Source organism: Python bivittatus, unplaced genomic scaffold (genome assembly GCF_059951505.1).
Source record: "Python bivittatus isolate LINGU-HERP-01145 unplaced genomic scaffold, Pbiv_v1 ctg000580_np1212, whole genome shotgun sequence".
Lineage (NCBI taxonomy): Eukaryota > Metazoa > Chordata > Lepidosauria > Squamata > Pythonidae > Python > Python bivittatus.
In genome coordinates this window covers 19,536,117-19,554,867 of record NW_028277087.1, presented here as the reverse complement: position 1 = coordinate 19,554,867, position 18,751 = coordinate 19,536,117, and the positions used below count along the sequence as shown (strand labels likewise).

The following is an 18,751-nucleotide window of genomic DNA, read 5'->3' as shown; positions in this document are numbered from 1 at the left end:
GATCTTGTCTGTCCAAAGGACAGTGTTCCAGAAATCCTGTGATTTGTTCAGATGCAACTTTGCAAACCTAAGCCATGATGCCATGTTCTTTTTAGAGAGAAGAGGCTTTCTCCTGGCAACCCTTCCAAACAAACCATACTTGTTCAGTCTTTTTCTAATTGTACTGTCATGAACTTTAACAATTAACATGCTAACTGAGGCCTGGAGAATCTGAGATGTAACTCTTGGATTTTTTGCAATTTCTCTGAGCATTGCATGGTCTGACCTTGGGGTGAATTTGCTGGGACGTCCACTCCTGGGAAGATTGGCAACTGTCTTGAATGTTTTCCACTTGTGAATAATCTTCCTCACTGTAGAATGATGGACTTTAAATTGTTTGGAAATGGCCTTATAACCCTTCCCAGATTGATGGGCAGCAACAATTGCTTCTCTAAGATCATTGCTGATGTCTTTACTCTTTGGCACTGTGTTAACACATGCCTCAATGCTCGAGATCAGCAAACTCCTAAAATCTCAGCTGTTATAGAGGTAGTCATGCTTGCTGATGATCAGTTGATCAAGGGCATTTGATTAGCAGCACCTGGCTGCTACTTAGCCTCTTCATACCTATGGAAGCAGTAAGGGTGTACTTAGTTTTTCACACATGGCTTCTCCATTTTGGCTTTCTTTTTGTAAAATAAATGATGACATGGTGTAATATGTCATGTGTTGTTGTTCATCTGATGTCAGGTTTAGCCCAAGGAACTCCAAGAGACAATGCAAAATCAGTTCAGCTATGTTTATTAGCTACAACCTCTAGCAAGAATCTTCCCAGACTGAAACCCCAGCTCCCAAACCAGCCAGTCACAACACCGTGAATTCCTCAGGGAGGTGCCAGCCTCATCCTCTTGTATTTCCCACACTCTTTCGGTGAACTAAGAAAACGTTTATCTCCCTGAGCCTGGCATTCATAATTCCATTCCATCACATCTGAGGTTGTATTTACCTACTTTTGAGAACTGCTAAGGACCAGATTATTTTTATTATGTCCTGATGTGTAAAACCATAGAACTCAAAGAGGGTGTACTTTCTTTTTCACACGACTGTACATAAGGCTACATTAACACTGTCCCCAAACGTAAACCACTAAATGATTTGTTAAATACCGTAATTCTGAATGGTAAAAAAAATCCTACTAATCCCAGTCCTCTTAACCTTTTTTTTAAAAACAACAAAACTGCATTTAATTGTTCAGGTGACCATATGAGCACAAGCCACTCGCTCATCCAGCTGAAGATTTGGGCAGAAGCAAACTTACCTGTCTGGAGTTATTGTTCACAAAGAAGTCCTACAGCCAGAGCAGAAGCATGGGAATAGGCAGGAAAAAAGTGTGCAGTTCAGTGGTCACAGCAAAAAAAAAAAAAAAAAAAGGAACAACCACAAAACAAAAACAGAGAGAAGAGTCAAAGTACAGTTGGGAAGGATATATATGTGGTGCAGTTTGCAAACAAGAAACTAAACAATCTCCACAGCATTTCGGATATACCAGCTGTAGCCATTATATTGCAATTCAGGAAGCATGGTACAATAGAGCTTAGTGAAGGAATACAACAGAAGAGAGCCATGTAAACATCAGAAGCAGGCAACAGGCATGGGTTCAGATGCAGTTTCATTCATCAGTCATGCACATTTCAACGGAAGGGGGTGGGGGAATGGAAACGACACTAATGAGGGATTCAGCAAGTATTGTCTCCCCCAGGTGAGTTTACACAATGCTGTTTTGAAGCCAACGTTTCAGAATCTTAAGGCGTTCTGGCCAGATGCTGGTTCTTATGTTAAACGAGGTTGCTGCCCTTTCCACAAAAGTCAGCCACACCATCTCCTCCCACATCTGAACGCTTGTATACAAGTGTCTCAGTAACAGTGTTAATAGTGTGGAGAACAACCGCAGAGGAACAGCAACAATGCAACTCTGATACAAAAGAACTGCCCACTATTTCAGCGCAATCTTGGATGAAAAAAATAAAAATAAAAACAACGATCCTCGCCTGGAATTATCAGTACCAGGAATTTCTATAATAGTGACCATGATAGGTCTCATATGCATTACAACAGTACCTGAATGAGACCAGAGCCACAAATTAACCAGGGCCTTTGACTATAGGATACTATAAAGCAGATAAAGACGGAAAAGTTGCAGGGTTAGCACAGAATATTATTAACAAGCCTATCTTTTCAAACATGGTTGGTAAAGACCGAATTGAATTCATGCACAATAGTATTATTAATGACGGCTTTGCCAATTATCTCTCATACATGACACATTTCTAAAAGCAAAATGCTAAACGCCCAACAACTGACAAGGGAACATAATGGCTGAGAGCATTTTGAATAGCTAAATATCAACATTTTAATGCTGTGTGAAAACAATGCTTAATGCTCCTCTTCTCACCAGGCATCTGAAGAGACCGAGAGCAGATATGTTCTCAGGTAGAACGAAGGCTGCCAAGCAGTCACTGCCTTAGTTTCTGTATTACTCACACAATACTTTGATTCTAATTCTGGTAGACTGAACAGTGTGACTCAACCTATCTAGGCTGCACTGTTGCCCTACCTGTATAATCTATCACGGTAGTTAGGAACATGGTAACGGTGGGTGCATACGTGCTTGGCAGGTCCTGAACACAATGTATAACCGAATCTAGAGATCTCGCCATTTGTTTCAGCCATCCTCTACATCAGTGTTTCTCAACCTTGGCGACTTTGTGTGGACTTCAACTCCCAGAATTCTGGGAGTTGAAGTCCACGTATCTTAAAGTCGCCAAGGTTGAGAAACACTGTTCTACATGTAAGAATTTTTGTTGCTTTTGGTGAACGGATGGTGATAGCTGGGATAGAATTGGATATGTATTTGTGTCCTTGTGGGTGTGAGAAGGGTAGGGTTTGTGTGTGTAATTTATGCATGTGTTTATATATTTGTATAGGGATATATAGGAAGACAGGTGAATGAGGGAGATGTGTCCATGTCTCTGTGTGCATATATAATTGTATCTACATGGGTAATGGGGAAGTTTATTTATTTATTTATTAAACAAACTTATATGGCTGCCCAACTCACACATGGTGACTCCAGGTGGCTTACAGAATTAAAATCCACAATACAAAAAGCCCATCAGCCCTCCCACCCCTGCGGCGGCTACAAACACAATCAAATCAACCACTCAATCGGCTCTGTATCAATTTGGGGCCCCCAGGCCCGCTGGCAGAACCATGTCCTCAGGGTCTTCCGGAAAAGTATCAACTATATTATAAAGTATCAAGTATTAAGTTCATGCATGTATGATTTTGTGTGTTGTGTGTGTGTGTGTTTGTGTGTGTGTGTGTGAGGAGAGAGAGAGAGAGAGAGCATATGTTCACATATATGCTGGAAGGTGCTCCCCAAACACCTATCCTGCTTCAAAATGTAACATATCTCAGATTTATCCGGTGACTTCAGGAACCAATCCCAGTGCGCTGGTCCTGTATCCCCAGGACCGAAGGCTTCTGAGTTTGACTGGTACACCTAACACTGGGACTGCCTAATTTGTTCTCTCTGTTCTCAACTGCTACCTTGGGCCCTGATCCTTCTGTCTCTATCACTATTCTGTTCCCACGACCTCATGATTCAGCTTGATTATTTTCTTCATAATCAACTTTTAATCCATTTGGGAGGAGGATCAGCCACTTCCACTGGAGCAAAAAAATCCCCTTGAAACTCTCTATTCTTGTAAAAACAAAAAAACAAAAGGAGTTTTTAGGAGTTCAATGCAATAGGATTACTGATATTATCATTATTTTTTCTATTATGTCTGAATGCTACAGTCAAGATAATATTGACAGTTAATTCCCTTTTTGTTTAGTAAACTGAACATTTGGAGAGAGTGAACACTGCAGATTTGTGGTTACATTCAGGTACAATGTTTTATTACATACTGCCCAGAGAACTTTGGCTATTGGGCAGTCTAAAAAAAAATTAAATAAATACTTAAATTTTCATTACTCTTTTCCTGAAGCAGAGTAACTAAATTCCTAGGGGTCCTATATGAACAATCTTGTGTGGAAATAACTGCTCAGCCTGGCCAAATACTGAGGATAACAAAATGAATTAGTTCACTCTCAACAAAAATTTACCAGCTATTTAGTAGGCACGCCAAAAAGAATGGCCAGCTGTGCTAGCAGGCTGGATTTCCCAACACTTTTGGCACATGCATGCAGGGAACTGCAATTCTAAGAAGAGTTGCAAGGCAATCCTACACCGTGCTTCTGCTTTTCACCCTCCTGACAATTTTAAAACAAGAATTTTATGCGCAGTCATACTTTCTCCTACATATTTTAGTTTTTTGCCAACGCTGTATTAAACACCCAAATGGAACAGTAAAATGTGAATCTAACATAAATGTGCAACATTTACTGGCTAAGTTCATGCAGTGCTAAGGCACAATGTAGCATGTCTGCTTTTGATTTAGCATCTTGTATAAACCCAATTGTGTAGGTTGTAAACCATGGTTTATGGTTTAGTTGCTGTAGCAACCCAGCCAATTAAAGTTAATCAACTAATCATAGTTAAACAAACCACCACTTTGCTCAATGGGAACCCAATCTCTGGATAGTACACCCAGCTTTTGCTTCTATAATATTATGAAATGACCTTGAATTTTGATGTTTATTCCTTAAAGGCAGAAAATGTGAATGCCTCTTCCACACTGCCTGCAAGACAGTGTTCTGTTTTATTTGCCATCTCCAACTGAAGTAGGCCTTTTCTTTACCCCTTTATGAAAAAATTGCTTTTTTTTTATAGATCCAAGCATGATGCAGTGCCATTAATACAGCTTTTTCCCCCTTATAATGGAAGGCTTAACGTAAAACGCCTAAAGCTGTTTTAAAGCTTTAAATGTGCTGATATGAAATTTATTTGCAGAGGAAACAAGATACAGAGTTCCTGACACCAAGGTTATAACTAGAGGTATATAGAACAAGGTTATAAAATACAAAAATGAAGGATGCATATTAATTGTACGTGAAGACCTATATGTATATTGCATGACATAATTGATACACATTTTATTTCTTCCTGAGCAATTGAGACTATGAGGTATACTAGTCTTCTCCAGCGAGGTGACAAACATCTCTAGTTTTATGATTTTATCTAGATTGTTATGCCAAAGCAAACACCAAACATTTTAACTAAAGACAGGATAAAAAAAAGTTTTTCTTCTTATTGAACAGTCAACAATGTATTAATTTGTTACAGGAACTGTTGCTGTATGTGTGTATATTTAAAACATGATTGTGCCTTACAAGAATATCAGTTTAAATTATTGGGGAATTGAAGCTTTCAAATCAACCTAACATGTTAGCTTTCAATCAATAATTGCAATGCTGCCTAAATTCACTGGAGATTTCATAAAAGCACCACTGTACTTTGCATGTGATACACGATGAAGACAGGAATACCCCTATGCATAGCAATGCTGTGTGGAAGTATCAGGTCACTTGTTCATGTATTTCCAGGTTTCTTGAATGCGAGTGAGCCTAGTTCCCCAAATACAGTACTTATTAGTAAGGATGGGCATGCTAGATCTTCCTATTACACATAATTACAGCACAATGAACACAAGGACATACTTAGCATGGGAGACCATGTGCACCTCTTAATTGGCTTCTGTGTGAAGCAGCCCTCATCTCTAATATCTAACCTGCCATTCCCTCATCCCAATTAAGTAGGCTAGAAGCAACCACACAAAATAAAGTGTTTAGAATTCACTACTGCAGCAAAAAAAAAAAAAAAAAAAAAAAAAGCTTCTAAATTGCATGACATTTTGGCTCCCCTTTGCTGAATGTGTTCAAGGGAAGGTCAAACAGCCATCTGTTGGGGATATTTTAATTCCCACTCAACCAAATGTTGGGATTCAGAGGTGTAAATGGCTCCTTTCAGATCCATAATATCAATACTGACAGAAATTAAGAACAAAAATTCCTCTTTGAGTTATCTTCCTCTTAAAGTAGAGTAGCCCTAGATAACTTTTGACAACTGACCTTGCTCTTAAACTGGTGTCATTACTCCCTGGATTAGTAACAGGAAGAGATAAAATCTGCAGTTTCTAAGGGTTTATGAGTTGATACTGCTGCTTCCCTGAGATGGTACCTGAGTTTTTAACCTTCAGGAGAACAAGAAATTATTCCAGCAGGCTAGAAAAGCTAATTACTTTTAGCATTATAAGTCCTCAGCAGATCCTGCTTTACTCCACTGACTTTTGTTAAAACTGATTTTGCTTTCCTACTTGTCAGATTCTAGGAACAAATCTCTTCATCTGAACAAGCCAATAAATAAAAGGGTCAACTTACACCAATATGTGCTTTGAGGAAAGAATCAGGTAGCAAAGTAATGTTTAAGACAAGCCAGCCATGAAAGAAAATCCAGATAGGTCTGTGAAGTGTAGTGTGGATTTCTGCCATTCCCCTCTTATTTTTTGTGTGTGTATGTTTCTGTGACAAGTGAGTACACACTACTCCTCTCCTAAGTCTGCATTTCAAAAGGCAAACGTGGATTGAAGTAATGTTTGAAACAAGCCCTGCCAAATTGGCCACATGAGGTCCAATTCACATGTTATATAGGAAATACGTGCTGCAGACAAAGACCCCATAAATACACCACAGGAGCCCTGGTCAACTACAGGTTCTTGGTGTCATGCTCTTATATGCTCATCAGAAGGTCACCCTATTGCATCTACAAGCCTACATGCTATGTAAAGCAAGCATGGGCCCTGAATGTCCCCTTAAGGAGAATGTAAATAATCTTAAGAATTAATTTCCCATAGTAACAAGAAGTATGCTTCCCTCTGGCTACATGAAAGTAAGATGATTTCTGTTGATTGTCTACACTGACATACCCATATATGTAAAATGTAGGGTTACTAAGAATTGTGGTGATTTCTATCGCTAAGTGTATGAAGAGGGTGTATTTGGAAACCTGCCGTATTCATGAAAGAAAAAAAATATGCTGAGAGAGGAAGAGGATTGGGTTAGAAGAGCAAAACTGGGACATTTGGTGAAGCGGGGTATTTGGAATCAATAGTACTTTCTTCAAACTGTAATTTGCTCAGCGACCACTTTGAAGAATTGTAACTACAAAAAAGAAGTATCACCAATTCTTTTTTTTTTTTAAGAAAAGGGACTGCTGTTATTCCCCTCTTCTCTTTCATAAGTATTACCAAAATGTTTTTAAAGTCCCTGTATTAGAAATGGCTAAGAAACAGTGATTTCTTAAAGAAATAAAACCAGCCCTACAGAACAAAGAGTTCGAATAATGGAGAAAAAAAATTCACATGCACATCAGTGTTAGTTTTGAGCCATTCCCAGCAATTTTTGTTATCTTTCATTACTCCAACATGCTTGAACATTAAAATGCATGGCCAGGTGCCACATACATTTGCCAACACCTTCATCATCAGATTATGAACCAACAATGAAAATCACCAACGTAGACATGCTCAGGTGCATTCAACCAATTAAGATAACACAAATTAAAATAATGTTACTTATGAAAACACTAATAATAAAATAGTGCATTCCAATTACAGCCTAATGGAGAGAGTTTGGGTTACCTGCAGATCTTGGACACACACATTACCTGTTGCCTTTGGTAAGCAGAGAATGTTCTCTCAAGGTCTTCAAGATCCAACACCTTAAATACCTTGGCATCATCAATGCCAGTCCACACAGTGCCTTCCAGCTTATTCTGGGATGGTGGGAAGAAGATGGAAGAAGCATCACTATGACTTTTTCAACATACATTTCAATACATTCAACTGAAATCATATACTATAAATAGGGCTCATATATAACATTTGATGCAGTTATTGAAAATAAATGTGAAATGACTTTGATGACCACTCCAGGCAAATGAAATAATTTTAAATTGTAGAAAAATATAGCACTTCCAGGATAATTAAGGACATAAAGCAGCCCAGTTGGATCAGGAGAAGAAGGTCCCCCTTCTCTAGCATTATGTTTTGAATGGGAAGAGTCACTGGAAAAATTCATACAAGGATACAAAGGCAATGCCATCCCACGTTTATTCCCAGCATAGTCAGGTGAGAATTGATAATGGAAATCCAACCCCAAGATAATGGAAGCCCAGCCCCAATAATTTTTTTTTTTACTTCTACTCTTCTTAATTTATTTTAAACCTGGGAATCAATTTTGGTTTGAGGGGATAGCCATTATTAAAAGTGTACTTCCATTGCAACTATCTGCTTAATAAATAAAAGTAGTAATGCTTTTATTTGATTATCAACGCTTATTTCATTTGATTTTTGTCCTGCCCAACTCATATTTAAATCTTTCCTTTTAATGTGCCTCCCCTGTGTTGCAGTGTGAGCCATTTGAAGGAGGATGGGGCTCCTGGCCTGAACACTGTGTACCCCTGATCTACAATCAGCACCATTCATCAATCCTAAAGAGTAGAAGGGAATAGATTCCTTACCTCGGGCAACTTGGACCAGTTGAAGGACTTGAGCGCGTGTGTGGGCTGTGGGATGTTTTTCCTTTTGAGTGCTGATCCCAAAGGAGCCCCTGGAGCTGGAGTCAGGCCTCCAATGGGTGGGGGCCCTGGGGGAGGGGGTGGGCCCCCAGGAGGAGGGGGCGGGGGCGGAGGGGGTGGCAGGATTCCACCAGGGGGAGGGGGTGGAGGAGGAACTGGGAAAAGAGATCCTAGAGAGGCTGTAGGTAAGGGCCCCCCAGGGGCACCGGGTGGCAGAGGAGGTCCTCCAGGGACTGGAGCACATATTGCTCTCTGAAATAAAAGGAGAAAATGTAACTGCTCTAGGAATTGCAGGCAAACTCAAAGATCAAGCCAAGTGAGATGACATTTAGGATACCCATGATGATAATACTGTTCACAATATATAAATCAGCCATCAATAAAATTGCAAAGGAATAATAATATGGAAATATTAAGGACTCTGCAATGCGCACTTGGTTTATGGAATATTTCAGCAACAGGAAAAGGAAAGCAGGAAGGGATGTTCCCAGCCCAGGGTTTTTCAAACCGTGTTCCATGGAACCTTGGGGTTCTGCAAGAACATAATGGGTACCATGAGAGATTAAGGGGGGGAAAAAGGTTCACTTGAATGCTGGCCAGGGGCATCCATTGCAATTTTTCCAATGTATAGCAGAAAAGACAGGGCACGTAGAAGCTCTGCCTCTTGATTAGGGGTCCTGGGAATTTTTAAAAAACTAATGGATTCTGAGGCCTGAAAAAGTTTGAAGCCCCCTGCTCTAGCCAATCAGAGAAGAGCTCTCTCTTTTTTACTCCTCCTTGTGGTGCTTATTGCTGTCTTTGGGCAAAGCAATGACTTTCTTTTCTGCAGAAAATGCTCTATGAAGTGTGCAGCAAGAAGGCTGTTTGGGGATTAAGTGGAGAGGAAATAAACAAGAGAGTGAAAATACTGCAGAGGATACTATTCTGTATTAACTGTTTGCAGTTCCAGAGCGCTGTTGAACCACCTTAACTGGTCCGCACACTCCATTTAAGAGGCAGGTCTGGGATACATAACGTGGAAAGACAGACAAGGTCAGACTTGTGAGACCATGCTGAGAAGAAGCTTAGCTAGTAGAACTTTTCTCCTTCACTGCTGAAGAGGAGATTACTCCTGCAGGGATCCAGCTTTTGACAGTAAAACCATCTGCCTGCTCCAGTTACGAAAGTTCTTGTTCACTGTGGGAAAGCGCAGCTCTCTGAGCCAGCGAAGAACTCTACTCTTAGCCATTACCCTTAAAATATATGACAGCTTCAATAATCTTTTCAGTCACAAATCAACCCTTTTTCTTATTTGCCTGGGCCTTTTGACTGATGGCATTACTTCTAAAGGGCACATAGTTGTAATTGAGATAGATGGCATATTTCCCCCCACTGAAAGGAGAGTCTGGGGCTTGGCCTCACCCTACTAAGCTCATGGATCTGTGCTGTGAGGTCTGCCACTTGCTGTTTCACTTGTTTATGCTCAGAGAGTTCTTTTTCAAGCTTCTCCTTCATCTTATTCAAGGTCTGCATCATCTCCTCCTTCTCCTGGGTCTTGGCATCACACTCTCGCTCTTTTTTTTCCAATTTCTGCTGTAGCTCATGATGTTCTTTTAAAAAGGGAGGGAAATATTTAAACATTTATAATTAGTGCTTTTGAACTGTTGCTTGGCATGCTGTGAACATGATCATGGAAGAAGTTCCCCTTGCATTGGGAATCATGGCAATTAAAGGAATAATAAACCAGGGGTAATACAGTAGCCATACTGAAATATGCCCTGTGTCCCCACCCCCTAACTTCAGCAAAGCTTGTTTAGGAAACTCTCCCAATTTGGATAGGGAAGGTATTAACAAACCTACCACAGAAAGCAGACTAGACCCCTTAACATGCTCATGGTGGACCTATTCTGATTAAACGCCTTGGAGAGAGGATGAGAATAATTCTGTTATTAGAAGGAGATTCCAGATGCTCAATCCAGACTTTTCATTAAAAAACAAAAAGTTCAAGTAGCAAGGGACTGGAAAATCCTCTGTGTGCATTTGGGCTGATAAAAATTCAAGAGGACCACATTGTGCTAGGTGGAGAAATAGTCTAACCCAATATAAAGGCAGTTTTCTTTGTTCTTAAAAGTTTAATGTATGATTGAAAAAAGCACTTATTGGTTATTTCCACTCCTATCCCATTAAATATGTAGGAAAATTTCCTCATGGAAAATAGTTTCAGTTAATAGTCCTTAAATTCCTCTGAATTCTAAGCTGGTCAGATTGCACCTAGAATATTGTATTTAGTTCTGCACACCATTTTAGAAATAAGTCCAGAGGACAGCAGCTAAGATGATAAGGGGCCTGGGAGGAAAAACTTAGGAGAAATGGCTGGAAGCATTGCATATGTTTAGCCTGGAGAAGAGAAGGCTGCAGAGAGATAGAGGACAACTGTCTTATTTATTTAATTATTTATCTACCACCTCAGTCATCAATGGCTGTTAGGTAGAAGACTTGGCAGAATTGTTCAAGGGCACAGAACAAGAATCAATGGATTTAAATCACAAGTAAATTTTGCTTGGACGTGAGGAAAAAATGTCCCAACAACAAGCGTTATTCAGCAGCAGAACAGGCTGCCTCAGGAGGTAGTAAACTCCATTCAATGGAGGTGTTTTAAACAGATTTGCTAGAGAATTCTGGCACCAGGCTGGGGACTGGACAGGGTGATTCCCAAGGTTCCTTCTGCTTTTTACATTTGAAGTCTTTATGAAGTTCTATTATCTATCAGATATCTATCAGATCTGGCTGCAAAAATACAAATCACCATTAGATGGAAGTAAAGAGTATCTCTGCTGCCATCCAGTGGTCCTCTAGATTCTATCTGCCCAGTTCTTGTAGCCTTATATTTTCTTAAGATGCAAGGAAAAAAACACACACACGAAACCAGTTATGACTGGTTATAACCCCCCACCCCCCTGATACAGTAAAATGTAAAATTAATGGACCATTTGGGGAAAGGGTACTTCTTTATTTATTAAACTTGCTTATAAGCTGTCATATCTTCTCAGACTCCTGGCAGTTTAAACATATATCAAATTTAAACATCCATGGTAAGAACCTAAATTGATTAATTAATAATTGTTCAATTATGAATAAAAATTAAGTGAAGCAAATGGGCAACAATCATACACTTACACCTGAATGTCAATTTAGTCCAAATTGACCAAATTTATGTCATTTTCATAATTATAAAATTTGATGCAAGTTACATAAATTGATGCCATAATATTAATTTATGTAAATCATCCAGATCACTTTGGCTGCAATAAACTTTTCACTATTTTGAAGGGCTGTCTGGAAGCAAACTTCATTCACTGCATCTGAAATCTGCTAAGACAGGCCTGTAAGTTGAAGTTTCACTGTATTTCCTTTCCTCTATTAGACATGCAGATTTTATCCTCTATGAGAAAGAACCATTCATAGGAAAACACTAAACAAACACATTACTATACTAGTGCTCCTAGAAATTAGTCCTTTTTTATTAAAAAACAAAAAAACAAAAACAAAACCAGATTGATTACTTCCATTTCCACTCACATAAAAGGTATTTTTGTGAAAAAAAACGAAGTTGATAAACATAAAGCAATTACCTGGTCTAAGATAAACTGTATCAATTTAGAAATTAATAAAGTGTGCAAGTTCCCATTTCAGAAGCTCTGCTTTTCTTCCTCTTCCACTGCAGATCTTGTACCAGTTTCTTACAGTATTTAAAGTTCAAATTAATCAGCTAGCCTCTGATATTCTCCATCTACACATCTAAAATGAATTCAGGTTTTAAGCCTTTCCCTTCTATGATGTCATTTCCTTTTACAACTATGGCATTCCAGAAGTTGCCTTAATTTGAGTGACATCATATTGCTGTCATCAAACCTAGGGTTGCCACTGACTCTACAGAACCTCAAGCAGAATTTTCTTCTCAGTCCCAACAAGCCAAAATCCTCTTAAGATAGGGCTCTCTACTTTTATCATTTACCTTTTCTCATTTTTTCCGCTTGTTCTTTCCATTGTTTCACTTCATTTTCATTAACCAACCTAGAAAAAAAAGAAAATATTTTCTAATAAATATAAGCACCACATACTTAGCAAATCCAAGACTCTAAGATGAAGTCTATGGAAAACCTAGAAAATTGCATCTGTACTTGTTCAATTAGTATTTACATTTATTCAATATTCCTCCCAGAAAATATTTTACGGTGGCATTTGTTTACACATTGCTACCTTGAATAATATGAATGAATGTTTGGGCTTATAAAATATTGCCAACTTTTTCAAAGAAAAATTCTTTTTACACACAAGTGATTAGGAAGAACATTCTCAGCTTTTGCTCGAGGTACCAGGATGCTATAGAAAGTACACCAAAATATTTTTTGGGGGGTGAAGTTACTGGCAATACAGCTATAGATAACTTGGTTAAACAGATTTTTTTTTTTTGCATTCATGATATTAGGAAGCTCTGTCACTGTTTCAAAATTGTGTAACCTTTAAGGAAGAGGACTAATTCAAAGATCAAAACAAACAAGCAACCCACTCATACAAAAGAAAGAAGACATGCAAGATAAAAAGAATAAAACAAAATCATTTAGTGCAGAAATAAAGGAAGGCCCTTACATCCGGACAACGTTTTTGATATTAAAGTTCTCCAGGGGTGTTGAGTCAGGGTCCTGCCCTTTATCATTCTGAATAACTATTTGTTGTATAATACGATCCAGCAGTAACCAGTACTGGACAGTGTTGCCGTTTCTCTTATCTAAAAAAGAGACAAAAACTGTGAATGAATGTGAAGGGTGGGAAGAGGAAGTACTGTATATGTCAATTTTAAAAAACCTCCCTTCCCAGATGCCTTTTACAGGAAATAGTGCCTTAGTGATCAAATACCAGCTACAGGTTGTGGTGGAAGGGTGTCAGTGGAAAACTGCTTTTCCTAAACTTGATCATTATGTATCAGAGCCCCACCCAAGAGATGCTCTTTCTTCCAAATAAACAGGATATTTTATGCACGCTATCTAAAACTGGGGTTAATGGAATAGTCACTTTGGTCCTGTTACAGTCCAAATTGATATCCTTTTTCCCCCCTTCAAAGGAACCAAACATTGAAAGATGCTGACAGAAATAGCCAGTTGCAGAAGATAAGTGTGATTTTTGTTATAAGTAGGGAAGCTCGAGAAATTAATCTTTGAAGAGAATTTTGGGGAATGTGAGATGGACTTCTTGGACTAAAGTACAGCCTGGAACTTGACTGAATATCTTATTTTAAATTTCTTGAATGCTGTGTCTCAGTATCAAGTATATTTATAAAGCTATATATTGTGAGAGAAAATAACATATGCAATTTAACTCATAACCTGCAAGTCCCCCCCAAGAAACGGATGAATAATGCATATGTAAAATTATGAATAAAAGCACACAAAAGTGAATGTACACAAATTTACCCCTCTGTACTTCTGAATCATACCTTTATTTATATCACTATAAAAACTGGATAGTGTTCAAGACATTGCTTTGGTGAAATCATAAATAAAGGTATGATTCATAAGTATGGAGGGCTGAACTTGTGTAATGTCACTTTTGCGTGCTTTTACTAGAAGCAAATTTCATGATTAGCAACGTCAAACAGTGCTGGAGAATAGGATGGAAAGCAAATACATTTGATGCACTGAAACTGGAAAATGCCTGGGTACTCTTTTACAAAACAAACCATACACTGCATCTTCTCTTGCATATCTTTGAATATAAGGGCAAATCGTTGTTAGAAAAGACACAGAACAACTGTTAACAAATATAATTCCAACATATTAATAGTGCACTTCAACATTATTCAAATAAATCCTGTAAGCAAGGGAAGGACAAAAAACAATCTTAGAAGATAGCAATGCATTCCAAGAGATTACTGTACTCAGATATGCCTGGTAAAAATGAAATTGTGCAGCCGTTTCCAAAGGGAAAGCAGGTGGGAAGAAATGATTGTGGGAAAGGACAAGCTTGATATTTGCAACAGATTCTTCCTCATGTTTCATATGCAACCTTTTGAAAGTTATACCAATTCAACTCTGTGAAACATTTCAGGATGCAGCCCTTAAGGGAGTTCTTTTGACAGAAGGTCAAAATCTTTATCCTTCAGAATGCCTTTTCAGTGGAGGCAAATGCTTGCATACATCCGTGCAGTTGAGTAATCATCAAATGCAGGCAAATTGTGGAAAAAACATTTTTAAGCTGAATATCATATGGCTTTCTTGAAAGCAGTGTTTTGTCAAGACATTTTTGACCACAGCTGAGAAGACAAAATGGACACCTTGGAAAAGTATGGCACAAAGAGGAAGCAGTCCATGCAGATAATCAGCATACGAAATTTGATCAGATATTGCACAAGAAATGAACTACTTTTCTGAAAAAGAAGCTTGATGGCCATGTATTGAGGATGTGTTAACTTGGAATCCTGCACTAAGTAGAGAATTGGACTCATTGGCTTAAATGGCCTCTTCCAATTTCATGGGATTTCTATGAAAATACAGGCTAATCCTGAGGAACTGGATATAACTGAGAAAATCTTTCACCCAGCAGATTCCTTTGCACTTACGGACCGTTTCCTTCCTCTCTAACATTTGGTGATATTTGCTTTTTTTAAAATAAATGATGTAAATCTAATCTCTCCTTCTGAAGTCTTCTTCTCCAGCAATGTAATGAAGACTGGAAGCTTCTGCATTGCTTGAACTAAAGTTACCCTTAATTCCTGGTTTACTCAGGAAATTGCCCCCCTGCCAGTCAATCAATTTATCACTCTTGTGACATGCTCTCTCTCTCTTTCTCTTTCATACACATTTTCTTTCTTTCTTTCTGTCTGTCTGTCTGTCTGTCTGTCTGTCTATCTATCTATCTATCTATCTATCTATCTATCTATCTATCTATCTATCTATCTATCTATGTACATACTTATATAAACTTCAAAATTAATAAGATGCATAGACTGAAAATCTCATTGCTTCTGTAGGATAATATCAGGTTCGCTATAATAATATACCGCTATAAAGGGACATGTTAACGTTATAGCACTTCCAACTTCATTCAAACCATTTACCATCCTCAATTCCAAAATGTCTGCTATGAATATAAATAAAATCCTAAAATTACTTTTTGTACTTACAAGGCATTTGGAGGCAATGGTGAAGTATAGACATAAAATGTGGGTAGGCTTCTGTATGAGTCAGTCTCTTTCTTGTGAGCTCAAACATCTGGGTTGCACTTTTTGTATCTATATGAACCTGTGATTATTTTGATGGGGCAAAACAATTGAGGTTAAGATTAGTATTTCCACACACAATCATTGCTTGAAATTCCTCCAGACAATAATTGAAAGTAGCTAGTTAAAATTTGCTACCTCCAATTTCTTTTTTGCTTCAAAATAATCAAAATTATTTAGTCAAATTAAGTTTTTAGCAAGAAATGTAAAAGTGAATGACATACATACCAGTTCAAACCTTTTGGCAAACTCCAACTCATCTTCATTTCGGAGCATTTCAAAAAAGTCTAAATGCCTGGAGGGAGGAGAGGAGGCAACTTATTGTAATGGCTAACTGAAGCAATTTTGCCAATAGATTTGGCAAAGACATTCCACTGCTTAGTGATTTTTAGAAGAGACAGGGCATTTAATGACATTTCATTCAGCAGAGTTTATAGTTGCAATATAAATGTATTCGTTCCTCAACTTTAGAGGGATCCAATTCTTTCTCAGGTTTAAAAACAGGAAACAAAGCACCAGAAGTGGCCACCTTCAGAATTCCATCTATGCAGCTGAGCTCTCCACAATAAGCTCTTCCTATTTCTAAAGGAGCTGATCAGTTGCAAACAACTCATCACACTGTATTCTGGTCATATTTCAGAAGGACTCAGACAAATGGACAGAAGCTCCCCACAAGGATATTTTCTATGGATACCAAGCACAGTGGTGTCTCCATGGTTGGGACTTACATTAGGGGTGGATAATCTTTTGGTGGCCTGGGGTTGGACTTATTTTTTAGAGGATGGGACAAGGATGCAAGCTGCATGCGCCACCTTGGATTGGCTAGAGCTTTATTTTTTTTTCCCGAGGTTTTGAGTGGGAGTTTTTAGGATTTATTTTGGTTGTTTAAAAAATATCCCACCTATTTTACACTCAAAATGATAGGAAACCACAAGACAGATAGACATTACAGTTGAAGGGGGTGCCATAGGCTGCAAAAGAAAAGGGGGGGGCAAAATATCTACATGATTGGTCCTCCCCAAGCAACTGGGTCGTTTTCAGTGCTTAGAGGGCAGTGAATTCTGAAATGGAACTGAGATTTCAGTTGTTCTTGTTCTCTGTAAATACTTGCTCTTGCTATTCACTGCAAGTGGTTAAAGTGCTTTTATGATAGCCTTCACTGAACTTGCATGTAACACTAAGCCAGAATTGACCATTATGTACAAAACCTGTGCAACCATGCTTCACTCTCTTCTCTTCTGACAAAGCTAGAAGAAAAATTCAGTTTCGTCTCCCCGATTTCTGGCTTATCATTAGTATGAATTAGGCATCATGATCTAAACCAAATCCAGCCAATTGGGAAACAAGCCAATAACCAATCCTGAATAGTTTTGCTGGTTAGTTAACAAACCACAGTAAGTCTGGAATGCCGAAAGACAAAACTAAGCTTGGCAGGAATTTTCTTATTGGTGAAGCAGTTAGAGCAGTGTTTCTCAGCCTTGGCAACTTGAAGATGTGTGGACTTCAACTCCCAGAATTCCCCAGCCAGCCATGCTGGCTGGGGAATTCTGGGAGTTGAAGTCCACACATCTTCAAGCTGTCAAGGTTGAGAAAACTGAGTTAGAGCAAGGGGAGAAGCACTTGGGGCCAAGGGTTCACTGGAGCTTACAGAGGTTCCTATGCATTAAGTCCTGGCTTAGTATTATATGCAAATTGGTTACTGAGTGCTCCTGCAGTTACTGAAATCAGTGATTACATCACCATTTTCTTACTGGCATCAACTCAAAAGCTCCAAGCCCCATATTACACTGTCTTTCCCATTCCCACGTAGGTCAATTTCTATTCATCAGGTAACATCCCTCCAATACTTGAAGTCAACTGCTTCCTTGGAATATTCCCCCCAAAGCTTTTGGTTGTACTTCTTCACACTACTAATCTCTGCAGTCTTAATTCCTTGTTTCTCAAGTTTATTTTTCTCTGTTTAGTCTACTCATCACAGTTGGTGTTAAATAGAACCATGCACAACTTTACATTTTTGCATGGTTGAGTGTTTGGAAAATGCAGAAGGTTAAGATCATAAACCATGATGTGATTTAACAATATGACACAGACCCACCCAACAAAAATCATAGAATTCTACCAAATACAGGCAAATTTCAGAAGTTCTTTACATTAGAATGGGTAAAAATGCTCTAACAGTTTCCTTTAACACAAAATCCAGGGAGAATGAATAAGAAGAAGGTAAAAAAAGATATTTTAAACATTACAAATCACATACTTACCTATCTAACGTGGAATTTTCATGTTCTCTTAATTTGTCAATTACAGGCTGAATTCCAAGCATGAGGAATTCATATCTAAGGTGGAGTCTGAAGTCTAGACTTTCCTGGGGAAGAGGAAAAGGAGATGGCAATCTTTCAAAATTGTTCCTGTTAGAAGGATGTTACATTTGCTTTACCATAAGATTAGGCAATTTTTTAAATGGCTGGGGGCTGCACTTCACACACACATCAGGCTCCTGAATTTATATTTTGCCATGGTGCATTCTGGTAGAGTCCAAGGGTTGCAAAAAAGGAGGATGGGTGTCCATGCAACACGTGAAATACCCTCCCTGCAACAGCAATCACAAAATATGATAGATGTGGGAAACTTCCTGGAAATTCTCAAGTTGCAGTAACAGTGGGATAAGACTAGATGGATGAAATAGTGTAAACCTCAGAATTCAGGCAGGCAAGAAAATGGAGCTTATCATGTTAGGTCTCTTCTATCAGGTATACTTTTTATTGACTCACAAACACCACCGACTTGTCAAAAATAAAGCAAGCAAGCAATATGAGAGCAGAGATATAGTTTATATCTCTTTCCTAAACAGTCTGATGGTAGCAACGATAAGTGGAAAGAGTGGAAAAATTGTGGCTTTATATTAAGGGAAAACAAACCTACTCCTCTCTTCCTAC

At 38.5% G+C, this 18,751-nt stretch overlaps 1 protein-coding gene across 3 annotated transcripts in view; it reads right to left on the bottom strand.

Moving 5' to 3' along the window:
- The window catches only part of DAAM1 (dishevelled associated activator of morphogenesis 1), a 165,160-nt gene that overhangs the window by 31,600 nt on the left and 114,809 nt on the right, over window positions 1-18,751 (bottom strand). For 2 of the 3 annotated variants that reach the window (XM_088149709.1, XM_088149710.1), the window contains exons 8-16: window positions 18,077-18,180; window positions 16,044-16,110; window positions 15,720-15,837; window positions 13,190-13,328; window positions 12,555-12,613; window positions 9,962-10,149; window positions 8,504-8,812; window positions 7,649-7,756; window positions 1,298-1,327 (exon numbers count right to left, since the gene is read on the bottom strand). In XM_088149709.1, coding sequence (XP_088005835.1) covers window positions 1,298-1,327; window positions 7,649-7,756; window positions 8,504-8,812; window positions 9,962-10,149; window positions 12,555-12,613; window positions 13,190-13,328; window positions 15,720-15,837; window positions 16,044-16,110; window positions 18,077-18,180 — 1,122 coding nt within the window. The remainder of the gene's footprint in view (window positions 1-1,297; window positions 1,328-7,648; window positions 7,757-8,503; window positions 8,813-9,961; window positions 10,150-12,554; window positions 12,614-13,189; window positions 13,329-15,719; window positions 15,838-16,043; window positions 16,111-18,076; window positions 18,181-18,751) is intronic. The other variant, XM_088149711.1, reaches the window with a different exon arrangement.